The following is a 26,781-nucleotide window of genomic DNA, read 5'->3' as shown; positions in this document are numbered from 1 at the left end:
ACCCAGCAGGATGGCATTTCACGGAGTGACCTCGGGCCCATCCTTACCCGGCAAGGCAATTCATTTTCACCACAAGTGCAATCCTGGTCCATTGGTAGTAACTACTCGCACCACTGGGACACAGCCACAGTCAGTCAGTGATGGCGCGGGGACAGGCATGATGGCAGGTGCCATCGAGGGCACCTCTGAGCTCCCAGAGGGCACAGGCTGCCTCTGACCCTTCTGCCTGCCCCTGGGGCCACTGCCGTTTATGGGGCATCTCCCCTGCACTGGACACCACGATCAAACATGGGCTGGAACCGAGATCTACCCCACCCCAGAGTTCTAGCTCTTAGCCTCCTCCACTCTGTGCCTGTGTGGGTCAGGGCATCAGCCCTGGCCTTGGTTTCCCCTCCTGTAAAATGATGGCGCTGGTCTGTGGCTCCCCAAGGTTCCTCTCTGGTGTGCCTTGTATGATTTACACTGTGTCGTCTCCCAAGGGCAGACTGAGACAAAGGGACCTTTAATCAGATGTTAATACAGGTCGGAGGCAAAGGTTTACCGAGGACAGAAGGGAGCAGCTGATTAATTACATTGTTCTGACAAGGCCTTCCCCGAGAGTTTCAATTAGCTTGCTTCTCCCAGACAGTAGCTGTGTTGAGGAGGGAAAAAACCCAACTCACAGGAAAGAGGCAAAGTAGCCGCTTCACTTCCCCCCTCCCCACACCTTTCGCGATAAATCCAAATAGTCAGAGTCAGAAGTATCTGACCCCCATGCCCAGGGCCACCACATCACACTTGGGGAAATGGGGCCCAGAGGGGACAAGTCAGAGGTCAGCGTCGTGCAAGGCAGGGCGAGCTTTCGTGAGGACACCCACTTCCTGTCTGCCGGACCAGCACCCTGTTCTAAGGGGGCTAACTCTGGCCATTGGCTCTCTGGATAGGAGATCCCCTCATATGGGGAAACTGAGTCTGGGAGGGGAGGGTGTGGTCTGATGACCTGGAGAGGGACCGACAGAAACCCATGGGCTCTGGTTAATAAGAGAGCATAGAGGCACCTGCTTGGTTGGCACCAGACCTCTCTTCACTCCCGGTCCATCCGGGAGGCGGTGACAGTCCTGGCAGGGGCTCCACACAGAGGCCAAGCCCCACCCAGCCTGTGCCCTGCCTGGGAGGGCCCTGGCCGGCTCCCACCACCAGCGCAGCCCACAGTGCCCACCCCTGGCGGGACTCCTGCCCTGCCGGGCTGGTCACCGCCTCAGAGTAGCCTTAATGACCGTGAAATCGGCCCTGCAGGGTCAGCCTCCAAACCTGGCCGATGTGCCCAGGACACAGGAGAGCCCGACCTCCGGGCCGGTCCCTGGCCTCCCCTATCCTCTGAACCCCTCCTGGACCCCCAGGTTCCTCCTCACACGCTCAGGACAGCACTTCTCATCGTGCCCTTGAGAGTCAGTGGCGAAGGGCCCACTGTCCTCACCTCCCAGGGGAGAAACAGTCTGGTGGGGGAAAGGAGCGAGCCCAGAGTCACCCCCATAGCAACACCCAAATGGGAGGGGGTTCTGAAGGGCCTCTGGGGTCTCCGGGAGCTGAGACACGCCCCCAAGGACGGAGAGCAGACTCACCTCGGGACTTCATCCCAATGAAGCGGTTCTCCACGATGTCAATGCGGCCCACGCCGTGCTTGCCCCTGGGGGGAGAACGGCTCCCTGAGAACCACGGGCTGTCACGGCTGCTGCGAGGACTTGGGTCAGATGCCACCCACCTGGCTGGGCTCTCAGGGGCAGGACGCCGGATCCCCACTCAGGGCGTCAGGCACCCTCCCGGGGCCAAAGACGCAAAAGAGCCAGGTCACCCGCTTCAATGGCTCACTGGACAGGTGGGGAAACTGAGACCCAGGGAGGGAGAGGACTGCCTGTGTCACACAATGGGTTGGCTCTGCTCTAGGGTCCTGTGTGGCACCAGCCCTAACCGTTGCTGCCTCTCCTGCTGTCTGGGTCTCAGGTCTGGCAGGAAGCTCAGAAGTTCTAGTTGGACCGTCCCTAGGGGTGGCAGACCCTGTGGGGGGGTGGGGCAGGGGGTTATTAACCTTCCAAGGCTGAAGGCCACCAGAGGCTCCCATCAAACCGGGAGACCCCATGCCTGTGGGCTGCACCGAGGCCGCTTGGCCTTCTCAGTCCCTGAGCCTCAGGCCGTGAGCATCAGGCATAATGCCCACCCCCCAGCCCCCGCCGCCCAGTGCCAGCGCTAGCCCCCGGGGTGGGGGGCGGTTAGCTTCCAGGAAGGCCTGGCCGGCCGTGGGCACTCACGCGACTTCATTCAGGTACATGAAGAGCTCCAGGGATGTGCGGTGGGTGGTGCCATCCTTGACGTTGGTCACCTTCACGGGAACCCCTAGGGTGGGAGGAGAGGGCAGTGGGCCAGTGGGCAGGGGCTCGCTGCCTGCCACCCCGCCCTCTCCCTCCGCCCGCGACGCCTTAAATGGATCTGACAGATATGGACTCCAAATGACTCCTTGAAAAGCCCTGTGCAGGTTGGGGCCTGCTGGAGGGAGAGAAGGGGCGAGAACGCCCCCCAGAATGAAAGGGAAAATGCAATAAAAACGTGCCCCCCCCCTTCCCATTCTCTCCGTCCCTTTTGCATTTAGGGGCTGTGAAATTGGAACCAGCCCTGAACTAATTGAATTTCACGCTCCACCATTGTCTTACGCCGGGCACCTTCTGTCCCACCAGCTACCCAGGCATCCTGGCCGAGGTGCCGCGGAGCTCGTGCTCGTGCGCGCGCCCCCGCTTGCACATGCACGCACGCCCTCGCGGCCCCCTGCCACGCCGTCGGGTGGACCCCAGCGCCGCCCCCCCCCCCCCCAACCAGCCCCCGACCCCGCACCTCAGACCGCCCCAGCCAGCTGATGGCTGGGGTGCAGCGGTGCCCGCTCGGGCGGCCCAGGGGTCGCAGGCAGCGGTGGATTCTGAGAAGTCGGGTCTGGGGTGGCAGGAGGGCCGGAGGGAGGCGGCTGCCGCTCGCGGAGGGGAGAGCAGGGCCGAGTCAGGGGGGTGGCAGGGAGGGGGGCAGTGGGTGGGTTCAGGGTTGACTTTGAATAGCAAGGGGCACTTTCTTGAGCGGTGTGAAATGAGCAATAAATGTATTAGGGAGCTAACAAGAGAGCTGTAACAGTGACAAAGGAAAGCTGTTCAAAGTTGGCGGATAATCCTCCACCCATCTGCCCAGCTCATTACCATGTCGCCAGCAACCGGGTGCCAATCAGGCCTCAATAGCGGCTTTCGAGTCTTTATTAAGCCAGGCGCCGCTTGGAGGGGCTTCCCTCAAGGCGTGTCACCTCGCCATTCTTCACCCCCATTTCCAGGGGTTTTATAACTTGGTTGTAAATTGCTATTAAATGTAAGTCTGCCCAATAATGAACCTTAAGCCCCTCTCGTCACTGCCCGCCTCTCCCCTCTCCCTTTCTCGCCCTCCCGGTCCTATTATGGCCTTCGCAGGGGCCGTGGATGGGGCCCGCCCCAGAGAGGAGCCGACATTGTTGGTGCTGCTGCCGGAGAAAGCCTCTTAGCCTTTAAAATAGTTAATAATTAGATTAAAACTTCAAATAAATTAACTAGAGGGTGAATGGGAGTAGTCGGGGACGGCTCCTCCTGTCTATTTTTTTTTTTTTCAGACGGTCCCCAAATCATTAAAATGGATCACGTTTCTTCTCCGGCTCAGCCCTTGGGGCTGCCCTATTTCTGGAGGAAAGGCTGCCAGAGCCCTGTGTCCGGGACCCCCGCTGCCTCTTGCCCGCCTCCCACCCTCACACAGGCTCCCTGGGGGGACCCGTCGGAGGTGGCACCAGGGGCCATCCCGCCACCTTCTCCGAGATGATGCCCGGGGATGCCCCATGCCTGCGGACCAGGCCCAGGTCAGACAAAGCGGGCATTCGGGGCTCTAGCTCCAGTCAGGGGCCCCAGCCCACGGACCCTTGGGTCTCCAAGTGGTGTGAAATTCAACAGCTTGAACGGAGGGGGGAGCCATGGAGATGCCCACTGGTTTGGCCCGTCTCTCAGGAAAGGCCAGAAATAGGCACGTTCTTCAAACACGAACAAACTCCGCTCCCCGCTCCCTCCGCCGCACACCATACTCGACACCTATGAGCATCATTTCTTTGGCCTATTTTAGAGGCAAGTGAGCCCAAGGCCCAGAGGGGCCTCATGGTCACAGCAGGATGAGTGAGGGCAGGGATCTGCACCCCCACTTCCCATTCCCCATCCTCGGTCCCTGAGGTCTGTTCCAGCCCAGGCAGTCGGCTTGTGGATGGACTGTCCATCCTCCCTGCCCAGGCTTGGGATGACCTCACACCTCCTCCTGGGTCCTCTAGGTCCTGCCTAGCACCACCTCCTTCAGGAAGCCTCCCTGATTTCTCCAGCTGCCAGGATAAGTCCTCTCCTTGGGTGCCCTGAGCCCTCACTCTGAGCCTGGTCCTGCCCTTCTCATCACTAGGCACACCTTGCATTCCTCTCCGTCCTCCATGGCAAGAGGTGTGCCTGGTGCCAGGCTCAAGGCTGGGCCTTCAGGTCAGGCCAGCAAACACGTCTTGTTGCTAGCGACAGAGATCAGGAGATCAGGACACCCACCCATGGCCAAAGGGAGCAAAAACATTGGCAGTTTTTGAACTTGGGGTGAAGGGGTGGTCGTACGGTGTAGGTCTAGCTTAGGCTTTAGCTGGGGGTCAGAGGGGCCCCTGAGGCAGGCTCTCTAAGACCCACCATTCACTGAGCACCTCTCCTTGGTGCCAGGGCCCAGTACAGGACACATGCCTTACAGACCACATTCTATCCTGTGAAAATGCCAGGCGGCCGGTGTTTTTATCCCCAGTTTACAGAAGAGGACAGTGGGGCCCACGAAAGCTGAGTGACTGTCCAAAGTCCCAAAGCAACTGGCAAGTGACCGCTTAGGGACTGGAATGCTCTCACTCCAGACCTGGTGTCCATGAGCCCACATGATGGGCGGCTGAAGGTGCTCTCCTTTCAAGTCTGGAGGCTTCCACGGACCACGCCGTCCTGGGAAGGGGGTGGTTAGGAGTCCCTGAAGCCCCCGCCTGAGCTCTGACTTCCAGAAACACAGGAGGGATGCAGTGGGCTCGTGCCCAGGCTCCCAGGTAGAGGGCAAAGAGTCCCGACAGGTGGGCACCTACCTTTCTTGAACTCGATCTCAAGGATGTCAGGGCTGTTGGGGGCTTTGGCGGGGTCCTGGGTCTTTGTGTAGAGGCCTGGAGGTGCTTGGTTCTGACAAAAGACAGAAAGAGGCTGGAGGATGGGGTGTCCGGAGCCGAGCCGTGCCCCGAGGTCCCCGCACACCCTGCACCCCCACCTCCCACGGAGATCTGCACCCCTTCCCCAGAACCAGGGGTTGTGGCACCTGCCACTGACTGACACAGACCCGTGGGCCTCCCAGTCCCCAGCCCGAAGCCGGCCCCCGCTTGCCAGGGGCCTGGGAAACAAAGGGCTCAAGAAATCAGACAATTTTTCCCCTCAACTTGATCTCATCTTTTTCTTCGACGCCCCCACAGCTGGAGGTAGAATAGCAGCGAAGGAACAAGTCAGGCAAGAAAAGTGTGAGTTTGGAGGAGCGAGGCAGCCGTGGGCCTCCGGGGAGCGGGCGCTCGCTCTCCCAGGCGCGGGGAAATGGGGTTTATTCTGCACTGACCGCAAAGCTAATGACTACGCGTGACCCCAGCAGGTGCTCTGGCGAGCCGAGCCGTCCCCGGGGTCCTCGAGGTTAATACTCACAGGGAGAAAAGAGAAGAGCAAAGCAAAAACCCATTTGAAAACACATCAACCTTTATGTATATTTTTCCTTGGGCGTGTTGGAAAACGGGCCTCTCGTCTTGATGCAGCGTGTAGAGGGGGCCACTGGCTGCCTGGGGCTCTCCAAGTCCCTCCCGGCTCCCAAAGCCCAAGGCCCAGGGGCCCCCCAAGCTGTGCTTGGACCCTGGCCACCAAGGAGGTTGGGGAGCACCTCTCGGCCTGACTGCTCTGTCTCTGCTGTAGGCACCTCGGGACCCAGCTGTTCCCACCTGGGATGCCCTGGGACAGGCCCTTAAATCTTTGCTTTCGAGACCCTGTGGACATTCGCTTGTTACTTTCCGTCCGTCTGCGGCTTCCTTTGGGCTCACAGCAGCCCCGCTGGGTAAGAAGGTCAAGTGCTGTCACCTTATCTATAAGTGAAGAAATATAGGCCAAGGGGGGGGACACCTTAAGCATATAGAAAGTCTTTATAGTTTTTACTGGACATGAACATTACTTAAGAAAACACCAGGGAGGACCAGGTGCGAGCCAGAGTCTGCTCTGCAGGTGGGGACGACAGCCGGAAAGGACTCCGGGTAGGGCCTCCCAGAAGAGCCCCCGACCCCGCCAGGAGGCAGGAGGCCTGGTGAGTAGAAGTGCCCTGGGTCCCTCACCTGTGGTCACTTCACTTGCTGGCTCTACGTCCAGGTGACCAGCCACCCTGGCTCCCGCACCCCTAGGCACATCTCGGTCCCAGGCAAGGGCGACGGCGGGGCCTTCTAGCTCTAACGTCTGAGCTCAGACAGTGGCCTGTGGTGGACCTGGCACCTCCCCGCTGCTGTGTGATGTGGGACCAGCTGCATCCCCTCATGTTTCCATTTCTCCGGTGGGAATAAGGACCCAGAACTGGCCCCAAAGACAGACCCAAAGAGGGAAAGGGTCCTTAGGGACCCTACACCTGAAGCCTCCATGGACCGGGTGGAAAACCAAGGCCAAGAAGTGGCTTGACCACACCATAGTGCCTGCCCCCAGTAGTGTGGAAGCCCCAGTGTGTGGGGATTCTGGACTCCCTGTTCAGTGCTCTTTCCATCACCCCCTGCTGTTTCCCAGCCACTTTAGAAACCTAAGGGCTAAGAAACAGCACCAAGGGCTTTGGCCAGAGAGAGCCAGCATCATTAAGGATGCGGACAGGGTTCGGGTGGTTTCAGAGAAATGCCGAGCTCCCCCAGGCCCGGCTGGATCTGCCAAGCACTGGATTCCTTGGGCACAGACAGGCCCGATGACCATCCACCCTTGGCCAAAAGGCAAAGTGAATCAGGGCTTGGGTCTCTGGGTGTCCAACGTGACTCCAAGCCCCTTTGCCTGCCTGCCCGGCGGGGGGTGGTGGGGGGCACACTGCCAGCCCCCCCCCCTGCCCAGGAGGAACTCAAAACAGGGTAGCGACAGGGTAGCGGTACTGCCAGCCTCCACACCCCCACCCACAGCTGCTTCCCCCCATCTCCACCTGCCCGCCTGACCTTCTCCCGCCACGCTTCTCCAGGAAGCCCCAAACGGATGAGCGGGCCTGCCCTTGGAAGGAGAGAGGAGGTGGGCAGACCCGCAGGACGGGCGACACGCACTCCACGGGGCACGTCGGAGGCAGCCGGCGTGGCTTCCGACACCCTGACAGCGCCGATTAAATAAAATAACTAAATAGAAATAAAGCGGCATTTGCTTTGCATTCCGAGGTGGCTGGGCGCCTGCCTTCTTTTTACTCGCCCTCCTAAAAGCCCAGTTCAAATGACAAATAGTTTGTTGCCGAGTATCAATACCTTCTATTTATCCAACCCAGCGGGAGGGCTCACTTCCAATGTCATCTGGGAGGGGGGGGGTGTTGGGGGGAGGGAAGAGAGGGAAGAAAAAAAGAGAGAGAGAAAGTGGGGGTGGGGTGGGGGGGGAGGACGAAAGAAAGCATGAAACAGGGCTGAGAAGGAGAAATTGGAAGCAAATGGCCCATGAACTAAACCATGATGTAGAGGCATGATCGATGCCGCAAATGGTTTATTCATCCGTCAGATATGGCGGCCCGGCAACTGAATGAACTCTTTCACTCGGTGCCGTATGAAGTTAAAGCAAGTAAATTTCTATCTTTCTTCGCATTAGCTGCCTCATTGCCCTTCAATCAGCCCTCACGGAGGCAGAAAATGGCTCCACCATCTGCCTTCAGACCCTCCCTTCGGCAGGTCTCGGGGCTTTTTTTGGAGAGGGGGAGGGGGCACCGGGTTCCCTTAAGCCCGGTCTCCCCATCTCCTCCCGAGGGGGCCAGGGCGGTGGGGTGGGGGTGCGCAGGAACTCTCCTTCTGGAGGGTAACACAGAGCCCCTAGTGACTGCCTCGTAACTCCAGAGATCCGGAGGACCATGTCCACCAGGTGGGGGGGGGGCAGGGACCCCCCGGGGATGCAAGGGAGGGTCCTGAGGCTTAGCCTGGGGGTGCTCCCTGATAAAGGAGGGCAGGCCCAGAAAGCCAGAGCCTGGGTTCCTCAGCCTCACCCTGTACTTCTCAGTGGGAATGAGGTTTCCTCTCTCTCACACCCAGCCCAGCCTTCCCTGCCTCCGGGGAGGGGTCCTGGGAGGATCTTGGCCCATTTCTCCAGAAACAATCTGAGCCCATCTGAGGAGGCAGAGAGGGACCCCTGGCTCTATCCAGAACTGAGGTGGAGGGATAGGCCAAGAGCTTTCTGTGCTGCAGAAGGGAAGGGCTGGGTTGTCCCACTGTGTGCAGGAGGAATCAGAGGCTCAGAGAGGTTGCGTAACTTGCCCAAGAGTGCACAGCAGTAAGTGGAAGCGTCGCGATGCAGACCTGGTTTCTTATCTCAGGGTGACTGATGCATCGACCTTCCCACCGTGATCAATCGACGGCAGAATCCTTGAAAAGTCTCTCTTTGGCACCAACTCATCCAACCACTGCCTTCCTGAGACAGGAGGCCGGAAGGGAAAAACCTGCCCAGGGTCACAGAGCCATCTGGACCCCCAGCCCTGGCCCCAGGGGCCATTTCCCCTCTGGCCGCGCCTCTGCTCCCCGAGTCCCGGTGAGAGCGCTATGGGCTGTTGGGAGGCGGGTAGAGTGGACAGCCGGACAGCCGGACAACCGGACAGCCAGCCTGTGCGGGCCCGTGTGCAGCTTGGCCTGTGCAGGGCTCAGCCTCGCCCGCCCCCCTCGGTGCTGACTGACTGGCTAATTAGGGGTGGCTGGCCTGAGTGTTGTGGGGTCAACAGAGCATGAACTGGAAAAACCTGTGGCCAGCAGGCAGCAGCCCCATGGGGCCATCAGCCCCCAGGGGGCAAGGGTGCGGGCTCTCTTGAGTGACACGGTTGGGCAGAGTGAAGCATGGGGCGGTGGGGCGGGGGGGGGGGGTAGTGGTGCGGCGTTAGGGGGCACCACAGAGGCAGGAGGGCCGGCTCCTGAGAGATATGGGGTGAGTCACTTCTCTGGGCCTTGGTTTCTCGGTTTCCTCGCCCATAAGACGAGGGCGCGTACAGCCAGCAGCCAAGGAAAGTAAGCCAAGAAAATGCTATAAACCCAGGCCTCGTCCCAGCATCGGCTGCTGGTAGCTGTTTCACTGTCACTAACGCTGACCCAGCGGCTGGGTCCCTGCTGGAGCCAACCCAGGACCCCCGGGCCGGGCTCCAGCTTTCTCACCCTCCCCAACACCACGGGGGCGTCCTGCCCTCCAGCTGGCCTTCTTGGATCCCCCGGGCCCAGCTGCCCGAGCACGCTTCTTCCCGACCGTCAGACAAGCAGCCCACCCCACCCCCAAACCAGCCGCCCTGGGTGTGGGGCTGAGCCAGGGAACGGGGACACATTCCCTCAGGGACAAAGAGATTTTTCTCTTCCCAGGATGGATTTCATCCTGCCGGACCCCCACCCCCACCCCATCTCCCATGGTGGCAGGGGGAGATACAAAGGGAAACCCCCCAGGGACAGAAATCCTAAACTTCAAACAGGGCTGAGGCCCTGCCTGGCCAGTCTACGAGGTTGGGGACAGGGGATCAGGGCGGCCTGCCTGGGGCGGCTGCGGAACACAAACCCAGACAAATGGGTCCTGAGGCTCTAATCTGTGCCACTGGCACCCCCCCACCCCCCAACCCCAGTGCAGCAGGAGCAGCCTGAGAGCTGGTAGGCACAGGCTGGGGGCCCTCCCACAAGTGTCTCATCTGCCTAATTGCTTCTTTATTGTCTTACAATCACACACTCTCTCCATGCTGCCCTGAAATATTTCCTTCCCCTATTCATCCCAGTGGCAATTAGAAAGAGTGTGGTGGGTGGGGGGGGGGGGGTCTCAAAACGCAGCAGCGTGGAGTAGGCAGGCGGAGGAGGGGCTGGGGGAAGGGTCGGGCCCCAGGCCCACACCCGGCCCCGTGAAATTTCAAATTAGGCTACCATCACATCAGACAGCATCGGCAGGGAGTCGGAGTCGCTACCACCAAAGACGGGTAGCGCCGTTCACAGGAGACTGTGGGGGTGGGGGGCTTACCTTGGGGTTCTCCAGGATTCCAGCCTCATAACTGTAAGGGGGGAGAGGAAGACAGGGGATCAGGTGGGGAGGGGCAGCGAGACACCCTCCCCAACATAAGCTTGGTCTGCTCTTCTTTCTCTGGCAGAGCAACTGCAGCTAACCCTGCCCGGAACATTTTGGGGCTCCCACGGTTGGCTGTGGGCGCTGCAGGTTGCAAGAAGGAGCCTGGGGCTTCCCATGGGCGGGGGGCTTCATACATGCTGTTCTCTCTGCTTTAAACACACTCTCCCCCTCGCACTTTGGACAGTCAGTCCCTTCTCATCCTTGAAGTTTTCATCTCAAATGTCACTTCCTTCGAGAAGCCCTCCCTGACACCCCAGCCAAGGGCAGGTGCCTATTATCTACCCCCTGACACCAGCCCCCACCCCGCCCCAGCCCTGCAGGGAGTGAGCAGCAGCAGCAGCAGGGAGCGCTGGGTGAGGGGCAAGAGGAGACCACTACCAAGGCTACAGGTGCTCTGGGGAGGCAGGTGCTCCCAGATGCGGGGCAGCGCAGCGCACAGGTGGGACGTCTCGCTTACCTGATGTGCATGAGGTTCTCGTCCATGCTCCATGGGTTCTTGGGGGTGACCGGGATGGGGATTCCGTGTTGCTGTGGTGAGAAGTGACACGGGGCCAGCGTGAGGCAGCTTGAAGGTGGCCTGAGAGCCATGCCCAGCTGCCTTGGTTTTCTTATGAGGCTGTGGACATTCCCCAAACTCTGGTCCTCGTGCCGTCGAGACCCGCACCCCTCCATCTCCTTCCCCTCCCCACAGCCCTGGCTGCCTGGGGAATGAGCAAGGGCCCCACTACTGGACACGCCCGTGCAGAAACTACAAGGCTCTGTGTCTAAGATATCATGGAGTGGACACTGACCTTGGAGGTTCCTTCCAGAAGATTCTCTGAGTCTATACTTTGTGGGCCCTGAAGCACTAGGGTGTGCCAGGCAGTGTCCCAGAGGCTTCCCGCTTGCTGACCCCACCCCTCTGCGACCCCCATGAGCTGGGGTGTGGGAAGGGCCCAAACTTCCACTGTAGATCTCAACCGAGGCGCGCGCCCGCACCGTACTCAGTATCGCCTGGGGAAAGGGCTCCTAGCTCCTGGCACCTGTTTACGGTACCCCGCCCCCCACATGTTCTGGAGCCACTCCTGTCCCCCTGCCTTGCACAATCACCACATGACTCTGCAACCCTTTAAGGAACATCCCAGCTACACCCCCTACCGGCTCTAGCCTCCCCTAGTGGTTCCAATTAGCCTGGCTTCCAAATGGTTCAATCCATTGTTCAAGGAGAAAACTCATCCCAACCTTGACCCTGGGTCTGAAGGGTGTTGGCGATCACTCTGAAGGCCCACCTCACTCAGCCTTTGGGATTAAGGACAAGGCTGACCCCTTAGCCCCCCTGTGCTGTCCCGGCTTGACACCTGGTTGGAATCCAACATGCACATTACATTCTGCTCCCCTTTCTTATGGGGCACAAGGTAGCTAAGTGGCCCTCCCAGGCCTCTGTAAGGCAGTGAGACCGGACGCTTTGCTTCCCAAGCCCCTTTCAGCACCTTGCCCCCCCCCAATCCAAGGTCCTAGAACCTGGCCAGCCCCGGTCCCTGTGGCCCCCACCAGCATCACCCCGTCTCTCCTGTCGGGGCCACACATGATCTGCCCTCAGTCCCGCCACAGGAGGCCTCCAGGCTCCTCCAGGTTTCCTTCGTCACCACCTTAAGATCTCAAAATAAATGAAGCTAAAACCCTCCAGATGCGGGGTTTCTTTTTTGTTGTTGTTTTTTTTAAGCTTTACCTGGGGAATAGCATTAAAAGATAGTCCAAGTCTATTCTGGGATTTGTGTACTCTTCAATTTAAACCTCGTGAGCAAACAGGGACACCTCATTTAGAGGCTGCTCAATATCGGGGGGGCACTCACCCCCCACCCCGAGTGGTGACCACGACTTCGGGCAAGAGCTGGAACCCCAGGGCTGGGGGCCCAGAGAGCCAGCAGATGGGTTCCCCGCAGCCTTTGTTTTGGGGGGGGCTTGGAAACACTTTCACCTTCCTTCCCACGGGGCCTCCACTGTCGTGGTGGGAGCAAGGAGAGGAGGCAGGGAAGAAAGGGCGACGGACGGGCTGGGCAGCTCCCCTCTGCAGCGAGACACACACGTGCGCCAGAAATAGTCCCTTGACCAGAGAGATTTTTGTCCCCGCCTGCACCACCCCCATCGAGAAACTCTTACTGCAGTTGAGGACAGAAAACAAAACCACCTTCCCACAAGTACACCGGCAACGGCCCTGCCTTCCAGCCCCCTCCCTCGTCCGCTGGCCTTTTTAAAAGAAATTAATTACGGTGACGATGCTTACGACAGGATGATGGGTGGGGGGAGTGGAGTGAATGTGTGTGTGTGGCTCTCCTACCGCACCTTTTGGCCTTGGCAACTTGCGGGTCTTGAAAGCAGGGGGTTTTCAAAGTGCCATTGATTTCTGTCTTGGCAGAATCAGCTGTCTGATTCTGCATTTTGGACAAAGCCCACTTGCTGCTCAGTCATTCTGGTCATTTCCTGGGTGCAGAGACGCGGCCTCCCGGAGTGTGCCCAGGTTCCCCAGAGCTCCATGCGGTACCAGCCGCCCAGGGAGGCTCCGAGGCCTGGGACCCCCACACACACCCCGCCCCCACCCCGCCAGGGCCCCTCTCCTCACCATGCTTTCCTGCTCCAAGATTACGGGGGACGGAAGCTCCGTGAAGGGACTTCGCCCCCAAAATCTGGGAAGGCGGGCCCACAACACGCCTGAAATTCATCTTTGCTGGGACAACACCAGGAGTCGCTTTTGTTTGGGGCTTAACGGAAACGAAGGGCAAGGCACGGGTCACCCCGGCCCTCTCTTGAACCAGGAGTGAAGCGGGGCGGGGGTTCCAATTCATTATTCTTAAAGATGAACCGAGGCTCCATATTCTGTCTCAAGGAGAGGAAGGGGGGTGGGAAGCCTCACCCACCCCGGTTCTCTTAATAGCTCTGCGATTTGACAATTTGTTTGGCAACATATGGGCTTGCTCTTGTAAACTCCCCTCTTAATAATAAAACAACAGATGGTACAGGAGATCTTTCCTCCAAGCCCTCCAGGTCTTAATGGGATGCTGGCGGCCGGGGCCGGGCTGGGTCCCCGCCGCGTCCCCTGCCACGCGGCACCTTGGCTGCTGCAGGAGCTCACAGCCAGCCCCGGTGACTGCTATTTAAAACCCGAGCAATTTTCTGGTGTGTGCACCGAGTTGCTTTTCCCCAGTCTGATTGATTGAGGCTGTTTGTCAAGGGCTGCCATCGAGTCGCTAAAAAGAAAGGGACCCCGGGGAGCGGCTAAGGACCTTTGATGCAAAACTTCTAATATGTTTTATTGCAACTCGTACTTCAAAAGGGCTGGCTCGACAAAAGCCTTTGTCTGCCATGGCCCCTCGGAGCGCCTACCTGTCCCCGACAGAGAGCTGGGGACAATGAGCAGCCCCGTAATTGCCGGCCAGAGAGCACCTCCCTCACACCTCCCACAGGGGCGGAGGGAGAAGGGGAGGCAGACTGAGGACTCTCCGTGGAGATGCCCAGCCCAGGCAGTGACCGCACCTCTGCGGGGGCCGCCCCTCCGGGAACAGGTGCCACTGAGCTGCAGTGGGCGGGGTCAGCATGGGCAGAGATTCAGTATCCCCCCCCCACCCCCTCCTACCATTGCCCCAGAACGGGGATCGGCCCCCAGCCTGGTGCGACTTGTCCAGTCTGCCCCTCAAGAGGGCTAGGCCCCTGGGGGCAGCAGGCAAGGGCTGAGGGTGTTTGGGGAGACGCAGCCATACCTTTGCATACTCCATCAGATCATTGCGGCCCTGGAACCGGTTGTAGAACTCGGGCATCCTCCAGGGGGCGATGACCTGGGTGCGGGGCAAGGGGTCAGGTGGCCCGGAGAGCCCGGATGTTGGCTTTTGTGGGCCCTTGACCCGGCAGAGCCGGCCTCTGTGCTGAGGGGCCTGGAACACCCACTGCTCACCTGGGGTCTCCAGCGAGGATACAGCCCATGCAGGCAGAGGTGCCCCACTAGGCAGGGGAAGGACAGGACCGGCTACACTGGGGGTGGCCCGGGCTCCGTGGCAGGAAGGCCCTGCGTCCCCTAGTTGGGTCCCTGTCCTTCTGGGCTTCCGTCTCTCTGAGACTTGGGGTTCAACCTTGACAGGCCTCGTGTTTCTTGCTGGCAAGGCCAGTACACCCACTCCCATGGCCTGGGGACTCAGAGGGGTGCACAGGGCTGCAGACGCTCCTGCTCCGGGACGGGGGGCCTGGACAACAGACAGTGCTCTCTACCCATTTCTCTTGCTTTCTCTCCCTCTGCCCCCCAGAGCCGCTGGGGGCGGGGAAGGAGGGGGCGTGGGAGCCTGACTGGGGGCACTGAGCTCATTTCACAGGAGCTCCATCAGCCTGGAGGTGGAAAGGCAGTCCCCAGGAAGAGCCCCCACCCAGCCCTGGAGCCAGCCGGGCCCCTGCCTCTGCTGGTGAGCTGTCCTGGGCAACCCCCACCCCTGCCCCCAGCCTTAGAATGAGAAGCCCCGGCCCTGGGAGCTCCCAGAAACCAGCTGTGGCCTTCCGCCTCCCCCCCCTTGCCTTGCCCTCTATGGACAAAGTTTCAGAAACAGGACACCTGGCCCCCCAAGCTACTGTGGGAACCGAGGGAGCGGGGGTCAGGAGAAAGCCCCCGTGGCTACCCGTCTGCAGGCGGCCAGCTCGCGGCCACCTCTGAGGACTTCTCAGCTGCCCAGTGTTTGGGGTCCGAAGGGGTCACTGAAGCGCCTTAGCTCCAGGCCACTCCCAGCCAGCAAGATGCTGCGGCTGGTCAAAGGGACAGGGAACGATGTTCCACTTAAAAAAGCATGAAAGGAAGAAAGATGGAAAAAAAGGGACCCCCCTCCTCCCCGAGGGCCCTGTCAGACCTTAGAAGGCAAATCTTTTTCAGCCTGAGGTCCAAGTGACCTCTGAGGAGCTTAGACCTAGGCCAGCGTGGCCCAGTCCGGTGGCACAAGCCACCCATGGCCCCTGGGGCCAGCGATGTGGCCGGTGCCACCCGAGACGGGCTGCCGCGGATCTCAAAGACTTGGGACAGGAATGGAACACAGCTCACGATGGATGTTTTCATCTCCGTGACAGATTGAATGAGACTATTCGGGTACACAGGGTTCCATAAAATATAGCATTAAAATGATGTCACCTGTTGCTCTTTATCTTTTTTTAATTTTCTTTTTGGTTTGTTTGTTTTAACAGGGCCGCTAGAAAAATCTAAATCCCCATAGGGCTCACATCGGTTACACACTATGGCTCTGAATGCCAGGAGCCTGGCCCAGGGCCTGCACTGAGTGGGCGCCTGGTGCATACCGAATGAAGCAAGGAAGGAAGGAGGGAAGGAGTGGATGGACAGACAGAGGGACACAGGCCCAGGGCCAAGGTCAGGCTGGATGGGCAGGGGCGGTTGATTCCCACCCCAGGGAGGGGCTCCAGGATGCTGGGGGTCAGACAGACAGACAGAGCTAGGGCCTTAGCTGGGTGACCCTGACCGGGGTTGAGTGGGCTATGAGAACCCCAGAAACAGGGCAGCAATGTCCCAGCCTGCACCCAAGAAGCTAAATCCGGGAGCACTGAGGACACTGGCCAGAAGGCGCCGCATCTCTCTGTCCCACGCTCTCATCTCCCCAGACCCCTAGGTGGTACCTCTGGGAGGGGCTGATGGTCAGAGACAGTGCCGGTCCCCTGCGTCTGGCATGAACCCACGGTCTCTCCACAGCAAGACGGGCACCACCCACCCGGGGGAACAGGTGCCCTCTGTCCCGTTCTGTGGAAACTCCCGGACTCCATACCCTGCCCTCCCCCCACCCAGGGACCTTAGCTCCCAGCACCCACCCCGAGGGGAGGGCAGCATCTTACCTTAATCTGAGGAGCCAGTGAGTAGCAGGTGAGCTCAAACCGGACCTGGTCATTTCCCTGGAACACGGAGAAGGGGGTGGTCAGGAGCCATAGCACAGGGGCGGGGGCGGGGGCCTGGGGGTCCGGGAGGCAGGAGCTGCCCCTCACGACTGCTGACCTCGGACTGGGGGGCTGCTCAGGGCAGGCCCCCTGCATGGCTCTCCTCTTACCCCCACCTCGAAAGCCCCCACGGTGCATACTCCCTTTGAAAAATGATGGTTGGTCTTCGAGGGGAAAGCCCAGCTCCTGCCCTCCGGGCAGAGTCAGGACAGGAACACAGGGCTCCCCGGGCACCCGGGTGTGACTGCCGCGACTTCTGTGCACATCGTGCTGTGTGACGTGTGTGTGCATGGGGTGGGGGGCACGTGTGCGGGGGCGTGTGGCAGGACGGGGACACAGGCATTGGGGGATGCGGCAGGGCACCCACACGTACCGTCGTATATGTACACGCTTCAGGGGCCCTGCGCGTGCCTGAGGCTGGGGGTCTGGCCCCGCCGAGATCCCGGTCCTTCCCCAGGCAACCCCCAGCTGCCTAGATCTCGGCTTCTTCCTCAAGTTTTCCTCCCCGCCTGGCCTCATCCATGCCAATCCAGAGCCCGAGTCTGGGGCTCGGGCTCCGTGGTGCTTGCGCTCCTCATATCCATAAAACTGGGAAGCCTGTTGCCTCGGCGAACCTCAGTTTCCCCATCTACAGTCGCTGCCACGTGGCAGGGAATGGGTGGAACCAGGGGACCACTGAGGGCCCTTTATCCTCGGCTCTGCTCTGGGAAGCTGAGGTCCCAGCAGAAGGGACCAGTTCGAGAGCCCCCAGCCCCCACCCCCAAGGGCTGCGCGGCCTCTCTGCGCCCACGTCCTCCGCTGCAGACGGAAGCCTCGTGTGACCCCCCTCCCTGGCATGCAGACGCAAGGGCTGCCAGCGTCCTGCCTGCTTCCCATCAGCTCGGCACCCGGAGGGGGGACTTAAGCTGTGGAAATAACAGAGGGACCTTTCGCCTACTGTGAAAACTGCACGGGCCCAGCGAGGCGGCGGCGGGAATGACATGTTATTTTCCAGAGTCTTGTCAGGCGGCATGGAAACGCAGATCTCAGCCCCTCTCGGCGGAGGAGCCAGGAGCCCAGGGACTGAGGCTGCCCCCCAACCCCATCGTCCTGTGCCTCTCGGGGAGGGGGGGTTGAGCTGCGCCAAACCCGCCACCCCACTTGCCCGCCGGCCCAGCCCTGGCATGAGCACCCACTAGGCGCTCGCTGTCACTGGGGATAGAGCCACGCGGGGCCAGTGGGGTATGCACCCCGGCTTTCCGATGACAAGAGCGAGGCTCAGAGGAGTGATGTCACCTGCCTGGGGTCACACAGCCAGCAGACATTTCTGTCCTAAGACCTCACCTTCAGGTGACTGGTCCGAGCTCCAGACTTAAACTCACTGAGTCCTCACAGCTGACAGCAGTCCCCCAGAAGGTAGGCTCTATTATTATCCCTGCCTTACAGGTGGGGAAACTGAGGCACAGCCAGGGACATGTGCCCAAGGACCCCATGGCCAGCCCAGTTCCTTCAGCAATGGCAGCTACCACGAAAGGCAGATCCATGTCAGACTTGGAAAGCACAGGGTGCTACATCTCCTGGTGATTTCTCCCCCCACGGCTTCATGTTCCCCTAGTACAATGGCAGCTTGTGCTTCCCTGGACAGGCCTGCTGGGCGGCTGTCTGCCCATTCAGACCCACATGGGGACACCCATCTGTTCCAGAGTCAGAGACCCTCCCAGAAGCCAAACAGCCTCCCTTGGTTCAAATTCTGTCCCGATGTAGAGCCAAGGTGGGTCCAGTCCCCCCGCCCCGCCCACTGAGCCCCAGGACCCTGTGCGCCAGGGCAGCTCCTGGCTGCTCTCCCGGGACAGGAGAGAGCTGCACCCTCCACACCATGTGTGTCCACGTGCTGATACACGTACAGGCGTATGTAAGTGTGGGTGCAGCACCCACAGGGACTGGAGGGGGTGGGGGTTGGTGGGGGGTCTGCCCATCTGTTCCTGGGCTAACCATACAGATGGCGCCTTTTACAAAACTGCTCCCCGTACCCCTGCCCGAGTCTGGCTCATATTTCCAGGCCCTTTTTCCAAAACTGGGCGGGGGGGAGGCCCCGGAAGGGCTACCCCAGCTTCTGTGCGGCTCTCCACAGGGGAGGGCAGTGGGTGGGGCGTGGAGGGTGAGCCCCAGCTTGAGCTCTGCAGCAGGTGGGCCCTGGGAGGGATGCTGCCTCCCACCTCCAGGCCTTTGCAAGGGCTGTTCCTGTGGCCTGGGGTGCCCTTCCCCCTTGGTGTCACTGGCTAACTCTTGTTCCCCTGTGGTTCAACCCCCTGCTGGGTTAGGGCTCCTAAGTTCCTGGGTGCCTCCCAGAGCCCATGCATGGAGGAGGGCCAGTGCTGGATAAATCCTCGGGGAGAATGAACACACACGTGAATGCGACTTCTGGGAGGTTGGACGGGGGCTCCCGAGGCCCTGGTTTCCTCCATCAGCGACTCAGGAGCTGGGGCAGGTTGGGGGCTGAGTTTCCACATGGCCACAGCCTCAGAACTGGCCACGCCAGCATCTCCACCTGTGGGGGGAGCCCCGGCCGTCTGCTAATGCTCCAGCTTTTTCTGCACTGGGACCCCCTTGCCAAAAACTGCCAAGGGTCCTCTGGTGTCTCTCTGGGCTTGCCAGCCTGACCCCCCGGCCTCGGTTCTTCCACCCGGGGCCACAAGCCCCCCCCCCAGAATGTAAAGTCACAGACACTGGCCCCCAGCCACCAGGCCATAAGCTACGGCAGGCCACCGGCTCCTCTGCTCCCTAACTTCCTGCCGCAAACTTGGCATTTCTCTGGACCCCACCCCGGGCCTGCCTGGCTCTCCCTATTTACACCCCTCAGTTCTAGGAAATTGTCTCCAGAGACTTTGGGGGGGGGGTGGCTCTCCCTGCTTCTGTAAATACGGGAAACTAAGGCACAGCAGTAGGTCTTACCCAATAATCCCAGGGGAGATAGAGATCCAGGGTAGCACTCCCCTCCCAAGGCCTTCCAACATCTAGTCTTGGAGGCCAAAGAACGTCTGGAGGGGGTGTTCTTTTCGGAACCCGAGTCCTGCGGACCCCCAGTAGGACCCTAGGATCCTGGGGGTGATGGCCTTTCCAGCGGCTTTTCTCCAGTCAGCAACCCAACCCAAGGCCTCAAAGCCAAGCCTCTGGTGCCCTCCTGTGGTCAAACTGAGAAGCGCACACAGCAGCAGGTGGCTACTGGCAGCTTTGCGGAGGCTAGGGTAGGGGGTGTGTGTCTCCCAAGACCCTTGAATCTCCCAAACCAGGGCCAGACCCACCACATGCACATTCACTCCACCAGCCCTGAATGCCACCCATTCTCAGTCCTGGGGCTACCACTGGAGGGACCCTCTCCGGGCACAAGCCCTTCCAGAATCCTGATCTGGCCTCCGCTTAAACATCTCCAGGAACAGGGTGCTCACTGCTCAGCCCACTTCAATATGCGCAAATGAGATGGCTGGGAAACTTCTTTATTCCGCACTGACTTCTGTTCTCCCTGACTTTCCTCTCTGTACTGGAGCCCCCAGTACAGGTCTGACCCTCAGACGAGTGAGGCAGTCCCCTCCGGTCCCGAGTGAACCGAGCGGTCCCTGCACGCCAGCCCTGTGCTGAGCGCTTTTGCAGTTATCCTGCTCATCGCTCCCAAACTGCCCCATGAGCTAGTTCCACTTGCTCCCATTTTACAGACAAGGAAATGAAGGCTCATGGGGGTGAAGTCACACAGCCCAAAAGCAGGGAACCCGGGATCTGAACACAACTGCATGGGCCCTAAGCCCTGAGTCCTGGACCTCTGGGCTCCGCTCCACCCTGCCCTACAGCTCTCAGTGGAAGGCGACATGCACATCCCTGTCCAAACAGCCTGGCTCTGGCCTCCTGCTCCAAAGGTGCTCACGACTAGGCTGTTGGTGAGCGCTAGGGCCACGGGTCTGGGTGAGAAACCTGCCAGTTCCCTTCTTCCATAGAAGCCCACCATTTGAGTCCAGAACAATCCCAAACACCCCACTGGGGAAATCACTGGGTGCCCCCCATCTGGCCTGGGGCCCCCCTGTGCTCCAAATTGTAGGCCCTCAACATGAAGCCAGCCCTGATGGAGCCGGCTCTGGTTCCATGCTCCCAGGGAGGCCGTAGTTCAAGGCTCCTGGCTCCAAGCCTTTGCACAGACGGATCCCTCTGCCGGGCACACCCTTCTCATCCTGCAAGGCCAATGTCTATAATCAGCCCTCCCTCCCCTGCCCGCTGCTCTGGCAGCCGCCTTATCACGCATCCCCTCTCCTCCCCTTGAGGGCAGGGGGAGCTCAAGAGCTCCACACCGTTGCCAGACCCAGCCCATGCCCAGCCCTTTCTAGAGGCCCAGCAGAAGCTTGCTGACCTACGGCCCAACGAATGAATGAACACATGAGCTCTCAGAGACACGAACCGGGGTCACCCTTGTTTGCAAGGCTACTCTGCAGTCGCATGTCCTCAGTCCTAATTGAGGCTGCAAGTGCCTTTAAATCCCAGAGAGCCAGAGCCTGGGTCAGGTTAGCACGAGGGGGCCGGTAATGTAGTGAGCTCCCCGTCCCTGGGGCGTGTGCAGTCTACTGATGGTGAGGTTGTTAGGGAGCCAAGTCCTGGCCTGGGCTATTGGCTTGGTGTCCAGTGATGTTGAGAGCCCAAAACTACAATCTTCAGAGTAACATTGCCCAAGAGTTGCCAACACTGGACTCTTGTTTCCGGAGCACGGCCCCCTGTGGGATAGGGCGCTGAGGGCTCTCCTGCCTGGTGCCCCACAGGGCTCTGTCTCAGTCTGCACTGTCCACGTGGGGCCTGGAAGTCGGGGGTGCACCACAGGTGAGTTGTGCCCCCCCCCGCAGAAGAGAAGTTGAAGCTTCAGCTCCCAGTACCCGAGGATGTGGCCTTATTTGGAAATAGGGTCTTTACAGAGGTGATGGAGTTAGGTTGAAGTCACTAGGGTGGGGGCTAATCCCCATATGACTGGGGTTCTTATAAAAGGAACCACAGAACTACACATGCCTGCAGGGCGGAGGAGGGACAATGCACGGGGAGAAGACAGCCATGTGCCTGGAGAACATCAGCGTTGTGTCTACAAGGGCGCAGCCATCGCTATAGAAGTCTGGAGAGGCCCGGAATGACGCCTTCCTAGCCCCCTCAGCGGGAGTGCGGCCCTGCCCACACCCAGGCCCCAGAGCCCAGAGAGACAATCCATTTCCATGGCTGGAGCCGCCCAGGGTGCGGTGCTGGGATGGAGCCCTCAGTGCAAATTAAGACCAGGAAGCCCCCTGCCCCTCCCCAATCCACCCCCGTTTTGCAAATGAAGAATCCGAGGCTGGGGGAGGGGAAGGGCCTCCCCAAGGACCACACAGCTGGGATCACCCCCTCTTTGCTAACGCGGGTTTCCAACCTTTTCCACTACCATCGTGTGGCAACCTGTGCTGTGTGACCTGGGCGGGTGGGGGATGTCCCTGAGCCTCCATGTGGAGTCTGCAAACTGCTCCCACTGTTGGCAGAGCCCGCCCACGGAACCCACAGCTCAGCCGCTTCCACTCCCAATACCCACCCCTACGTATCCTGGTCCTCCTGCTCAGACCCTGCCGGCCATCATGCCTGCCTCTCGGGGGTGTGGGGGACAGTGGGGGGCTGGCAAAATGTGCGACTGCTCAAGGACCGTTGACCACCCTGGCTGCCTGAGTCCCGTTAGCAGGTTCACCCTGCCCCTCCTCCCCTGCATCCGCTGCCTCACCTTTCCTGTGGCGCCGTGAGACACATACTTGGCTCCCTCCCGCTGGGCGATCTCCACTTGTTTGCGGGCGATGCAGGGCCTGGCGAGCGAAGTGCCCAGGAGGTAGCGGTCCTCGTACAGCGCACTGGACTGGATGGCGGGCCAGATGAACTCCTCCACAAACTCCTTGCTGACATCCTCGATGAACACCTGCGGGGAGAGCAGCCCATGGGAGGGAGGCTTGGCAAGGATGGAGGCCAGCCAGAAGACAGAGCCCCAGGGGCCTCCCTAATGCCTGGCAAGAGGTACCTCCATTATTCCTTCTGTATCTGTAGTAGACATCATCAATCAATCCTAGCATACAGTGCTATTACTCCCTTCGTGCACTCATTGCAGACATCACTAATCAATCCTAATTTCCATCTAGCTGAAACTGGATATGGGTGTTTTTTTTTTTTTTTTTTAATTTATTTGACAGGCAGAGAGAGACAGACAATGAGAGAGGGATACAAGCAGGGGGAGTGGGAGAGGGAGAAGCAGGCTTCCCACTGAGCAGGGAGCCCAATGCAGGGCTCCACCCCACAAGCCTGGGATCATGACCTGAGCTGAAGGCAGGCACTTAACAACGGAGCCACCCAGGTGCCCCTGGATGTGATTCTTAAGTCCCTCCCAGCACAGCATTCTGGGCCCCAGATGGAACCTGTTGTCGCCTAAGACCTAGAGCAGTCCAGAGTAGAGAGTTATCCACAAAAGCTCTAAGCCAGGGATGATTCTATCCCCCAGGGGAAGTGTTCCCCAGAAACCATCTGGAGATATTTTTGGTTGTCACAGCAGATGGGCTGGGGGAAAGGGCTTCTGGTGCCTCATGGGTGAAGGCCAGGATGCTAATAAACATCCCACGTTGCTCAGGACAGCCAGCCACACACACCAATAGTGCCAAGATTGAGAAGCCCTAATCTAGAGGAATGGCTCTCAAAACGTAGACCTTGGACATCTCAAGACCCTTTCAGGGAGATGGAGCAAAAAGACTTTTTAGGGGTGCCTGGGTGGCTCAGTGGGTTAAAGCCTCTGCCTCAGGTCATGATCCCAGGGTCCTGGGATCGAGCCCCGAATCGGGCTCTCTGCTCAGTGGGGAGCCTGCTCTCTCCTCTCTCTCTGTCTGCCTCTGCCTGCTTGTGATCTCTGTCTGTCAAATAAATAAAATCTTTAAAAAAAAATCAAAAAGACTTTTTAGAGTGATCCTAAGGTGTTATTTTCCTTTTTCACCAGGTTGACATTCACCCTGAATTTGCAAAAGCAACGATGGCTACTCAAAACATAAATCAGGGCAGAGACACGGTCACTGCGTTCCCAAGGCCTCCACTCCACAATGAATATTTCACTTGAGATCTGTCTTGAAGCCGTAAAAAATTATGACTTTTGTCGAATCTCGAGCACAGAAGGTGAAATACACACAAAACACTTCTGTTGCATTCCAAAGTGAGTTACAAGCTCAACTAGCCACTTTTTTTTTTTCATAGAACATTGTTTTTACTGGAAAGAATGATAGACAAATTATGGTGCTTCAGACTTGAGCGTCTGGCCAACAGTTTCACAAAAATGAAGAAAACTGAGTATTTGTTGCCAATGATAAAATTCGGGCTTTCCAGTTAAAATTAGAATTATGGGCAACTTGCATCTGACAGCTTTCTCATATTTCTGAGTAATGGCAAGACTGACAAATGTGATATTTTGATATTTTATCATGAAACATACCGAATTTTGGGAGAGCTGCCTAACTCAATGAGATAATAGTTTTCTAAAGGACCAACGCATGATGTCGCACCATCTCACATGGTGAAAAAAAATCCATCTGCAGGGCAAGATGGACCAGTGGATTTTAATGCATGAAATGTTCATTGTGGGGTTTCAGTTTCCCTGTTGCACTGATCTTTAAGAAACTACCCCTTGTTGACTTTTGATGTGGTATTCAAGGATATCTCCAACTCTCTGAAAAGGATTTTAAAATATTCCTCTCTTGGGGTGCCTGAGTGGCTCAGTTGGTTGAGTGTCTGACTTACGATTTCGACTCACGTCATGAGATCAGGGTCCTGGGATCGAGCCCCACGTTGGGCTCTGTGCTCAATGAGGAGTCTGCTTGGGATTCTCTCTCTCCCTCTCCCTCTTCCCCTCCCCCCCTACTCACACACCCATGCTCCCTCTCTTGAAAAATCTTTAAAAAAATAAAATACTCCTCTCTCTTCCAGTTGTTACATTCATGAGGCCATATTTTTTCCTGACACAAACCAAAACAACACATCACAAAATGAATGGCGACAGGGCTATGGGAATCCACCTGTCTTCTGTGAAACCAGACATTAAAGGGGTTTATAAAAATGTAACACAATGCTACTTTTACAAAAAACTCTTGTTTTGGGAATAGTTACTTTTCTGAGGTAAAAATGTCACTTACATTAACCTATAAGGTGTTTAATGTTTTTCTTTTAAAAATGGGTTAATATTGGGGCATGGCTCAGTGGGTTAAAGCCTCTGCCTTCAGCTCAGATCATGGTCTCAGGGTCTTGGGATGGAGCCCCGCATCAGGCTCTCTGCTTAGCAGGGAGCCTACTTCCCCATCTCTCTCTGCCTGCCTCTCTGCCTACTTATGATCTCTGTCTGTCAAATAAATAAATAAAATCTTAAAAAAAAAAAAAGAAAGTATATGGGAGCCCCTGAGGGCACAAAGTTAAGGATTACTGATCTAAGGTAATGTACGAAGGCCGAATCTTTACATGAAAGCCCAGCTTATGTGAAAGCCCAGCTCATGTTCAACATTCACACGTTCTTCCTGCACTTTCTGATCTCTTGCTCAGACAATTCTTCTCTCTGAGACTCAGGGGACTCTTGACCAGGGAGGGATATCCAGTGTTAGGCACATGCGGGACTCATTCATTCATTTTAAGGTACTAATTGAGCTCCTACTATGTGCCAGTCTTCTTTTCAGGTTCCAAGAACCCCACAGACGTACCCTACACAGGGAACCAGTTCTGGCCAAGCAGGTGGGCTGATGGCCTTTCACACCACCCCTGTTAGGTCCCCTTCGAGGGTGCTGGGGACATCCCCATGGGAGCAGCTCAGACTTCATGCTGTGAGCCTATATGGTGAACCTTGTTGGCTCTGTTCACCATCTGGGCTCTGTACCCAGCAGAGGACCTGCCCGCCCCATGATAAGATGCTCAGCCAATGCACTGAACTCAACTAGAACTTTCTGATTCTGCAGAGTGGATGGAAGGAGGGACAGAGATCAAAGAGGAATGGGCAGGTAGGTAGATGAAGGACGGATGAAAGGATGGGTGGATGGATGCATGGATGTATGTATGGATGATGGTTGGATGGATGGATGGTTGGATGGATGGATGGATGGATAGATTGATGGATGGATGGATGGATGGATGGATGGGTGGATGGATGGATGGATGGATGGGTGGGTGGGTGGGTGGATGGTCAGATGGATGGATGCATGGATGTGCGGATGGATGATGGTTGGATGGATGGATGGATGCATGGATGATGGTTGGATGGATGGATGGGTGGATGGATGCATGGATGGATGGATGGATGGATGGATGGTGGGTGGATGGTCGGATGAATGGATGCATGGATGTGCGGATGGATGATGGTTGGATGGATGGATGATGGTTGGATGGAACGATGGATGGATGATGGTTGGGTGGGTGGACGGATGAGTGAGTGGATGAGGGTAACAGGGATGGGCAGGTGGATGGACGGATGTGGAAAAGGAAATAGGTGAGCAGGTGGGACAAGGAGGTGGTGGGGCAGAGAACAGTGACTAGGGAAGTCAGGGAGATGGCGGCGCCCACATGCCTGAAAAGAGCAGGGAAGCGGACAACAAGGAACTCTGGGACAGCATTGCCCCTGCTGCCCCCACATGTCAGAACCCCACTCCCAGCCCTGAATCCTGCCTCCACTTGGTACCTTTTTGGCCCCGAGCTTCAGTGCCTTCTTCCTGGCTTCTTCGAAGTCTTCCTTCTGGCCGATGTTGGCCTGAGAAGCAGAAGCAGAGAGGCACCATCAGCCCAGCGGCATAAAGAAGAGTGGGGGGGAACAGCAGCCGCCCTGGGCAAGTGCGGTCTCCAGCACCCCTCAAAAGGAGGTACTTTCCACTCGAGGGGCCAAGGTCACAGTAAGAAGGAGAAAGGCACAGAGCAGGGTCCGGAGAAGCTGGAATGCTTCTAGGTGACACTTGTCCCTCTCTGGACGTGCTGGGAAGCAGTTCCCGTGGGTCAGAGCGCTAGGTGGCCCTGGCCCTGCACACTAGGCTGCCAGGACTCAGAAATTGCTGTCACTGCCTTAAAGGTCTCAGGCTTCCCTTAAGTCCGTCTATCTCATCCTGAAAACTCCCCCAGAGCCAGTACTGAGGCCGCTGTGTCAGAAAGTGCGCAACCCCGGGGGGACTTCTGCCGCCGAGCACTGTGACTAGACCATCCCAAGGCATGTGGGCAGGTGGGAGGCCATCTCTGCTGTTGGACTCCAACTTCTGTGACAGTCCCCTCTTCAGACACCAGCGTGGTTTCTGCTGGCTGCACTCTGGCCTGCTGCCCGGGTTTTGACCCTGCATTCTGCTCGCCAGACTCTGGAATCTTTCCAGAACCCAGGTGCATGTGCTTTCTGAGGGCACTCAGCTTTTAAATCTATTTTGCAGTAGCCAGGCTTCTGGACCGCCCCACTGTGCTGCTATCAGCA

The 26,781-nt window shown here is 58.3% G+C and overlaps 1 protein-coding gene across 1 annotated transcript in view; it reads right to left on the bottom strand.

The window, feature by feature from the left end:
- Positions 1–26,781, bottom strand: part of ASS1 (argininosuccinate synthase 1) — a 52,589-nt gene that overhangs the window by 17,625 nt on the left and 8,183 nt on the right. The window contains exons 4-12 of the mRNA XM_004757114.3: positions 26,014–26,082; positions 22,060–22,248; positions 16,218–16,274; positions 14,108–14,182; positions 10,831–10,901; positions 10,269–10,299; positions 5,162–5,252; positions 2,286–2,370; positions 1,602–1,666 (exon numbers count right to left, since the gene is read on the bottom strand). Coding sequence (XP_004757171.1) covers positions 1,602–1,666; positions 2,286–2,370; positions 5,162–5,252; positions 10,269–10,299; positions 10,831–10,901; positions 14,108–14,182; positions 16,218–16,274; positions 22,060–22,248; positions 26,014–26,082 — 733 coding nt within the window. The remainder of the gene's footprint in view (positions 1–1,601; positions 1,667–2,285; positions 2,371–5,161; positions 5,253–10,268; positions 10,300–10,830; positions 10,902–14,107; positions 14,183–16,217; positions 16,275–22,059; positions 22,249–26,013; positions 26,083–26,781) is intronic.

The sequence above is a fragment of the Mustela putorius genome, unplaced genomic scaffold, assembly GCF_011764305.1.
Source record: "Mustela putorius furo isolate JIRA1106 unplaced genomic scaffold, ASM1176430v1.1 tig00000596_pilon_pilon_pilon, whole genome shotgun sequence".
NCBI classification, from domain to species: domain Eukaryota; kingdom Metazoa; phylum Chordata; class Mammalia; order Carnivora; family Mustelidae; genus Mustela; species Mustela putorius.
This window is presented reverse-complemented; position numbering and strand designations above follow the sequence as displayed.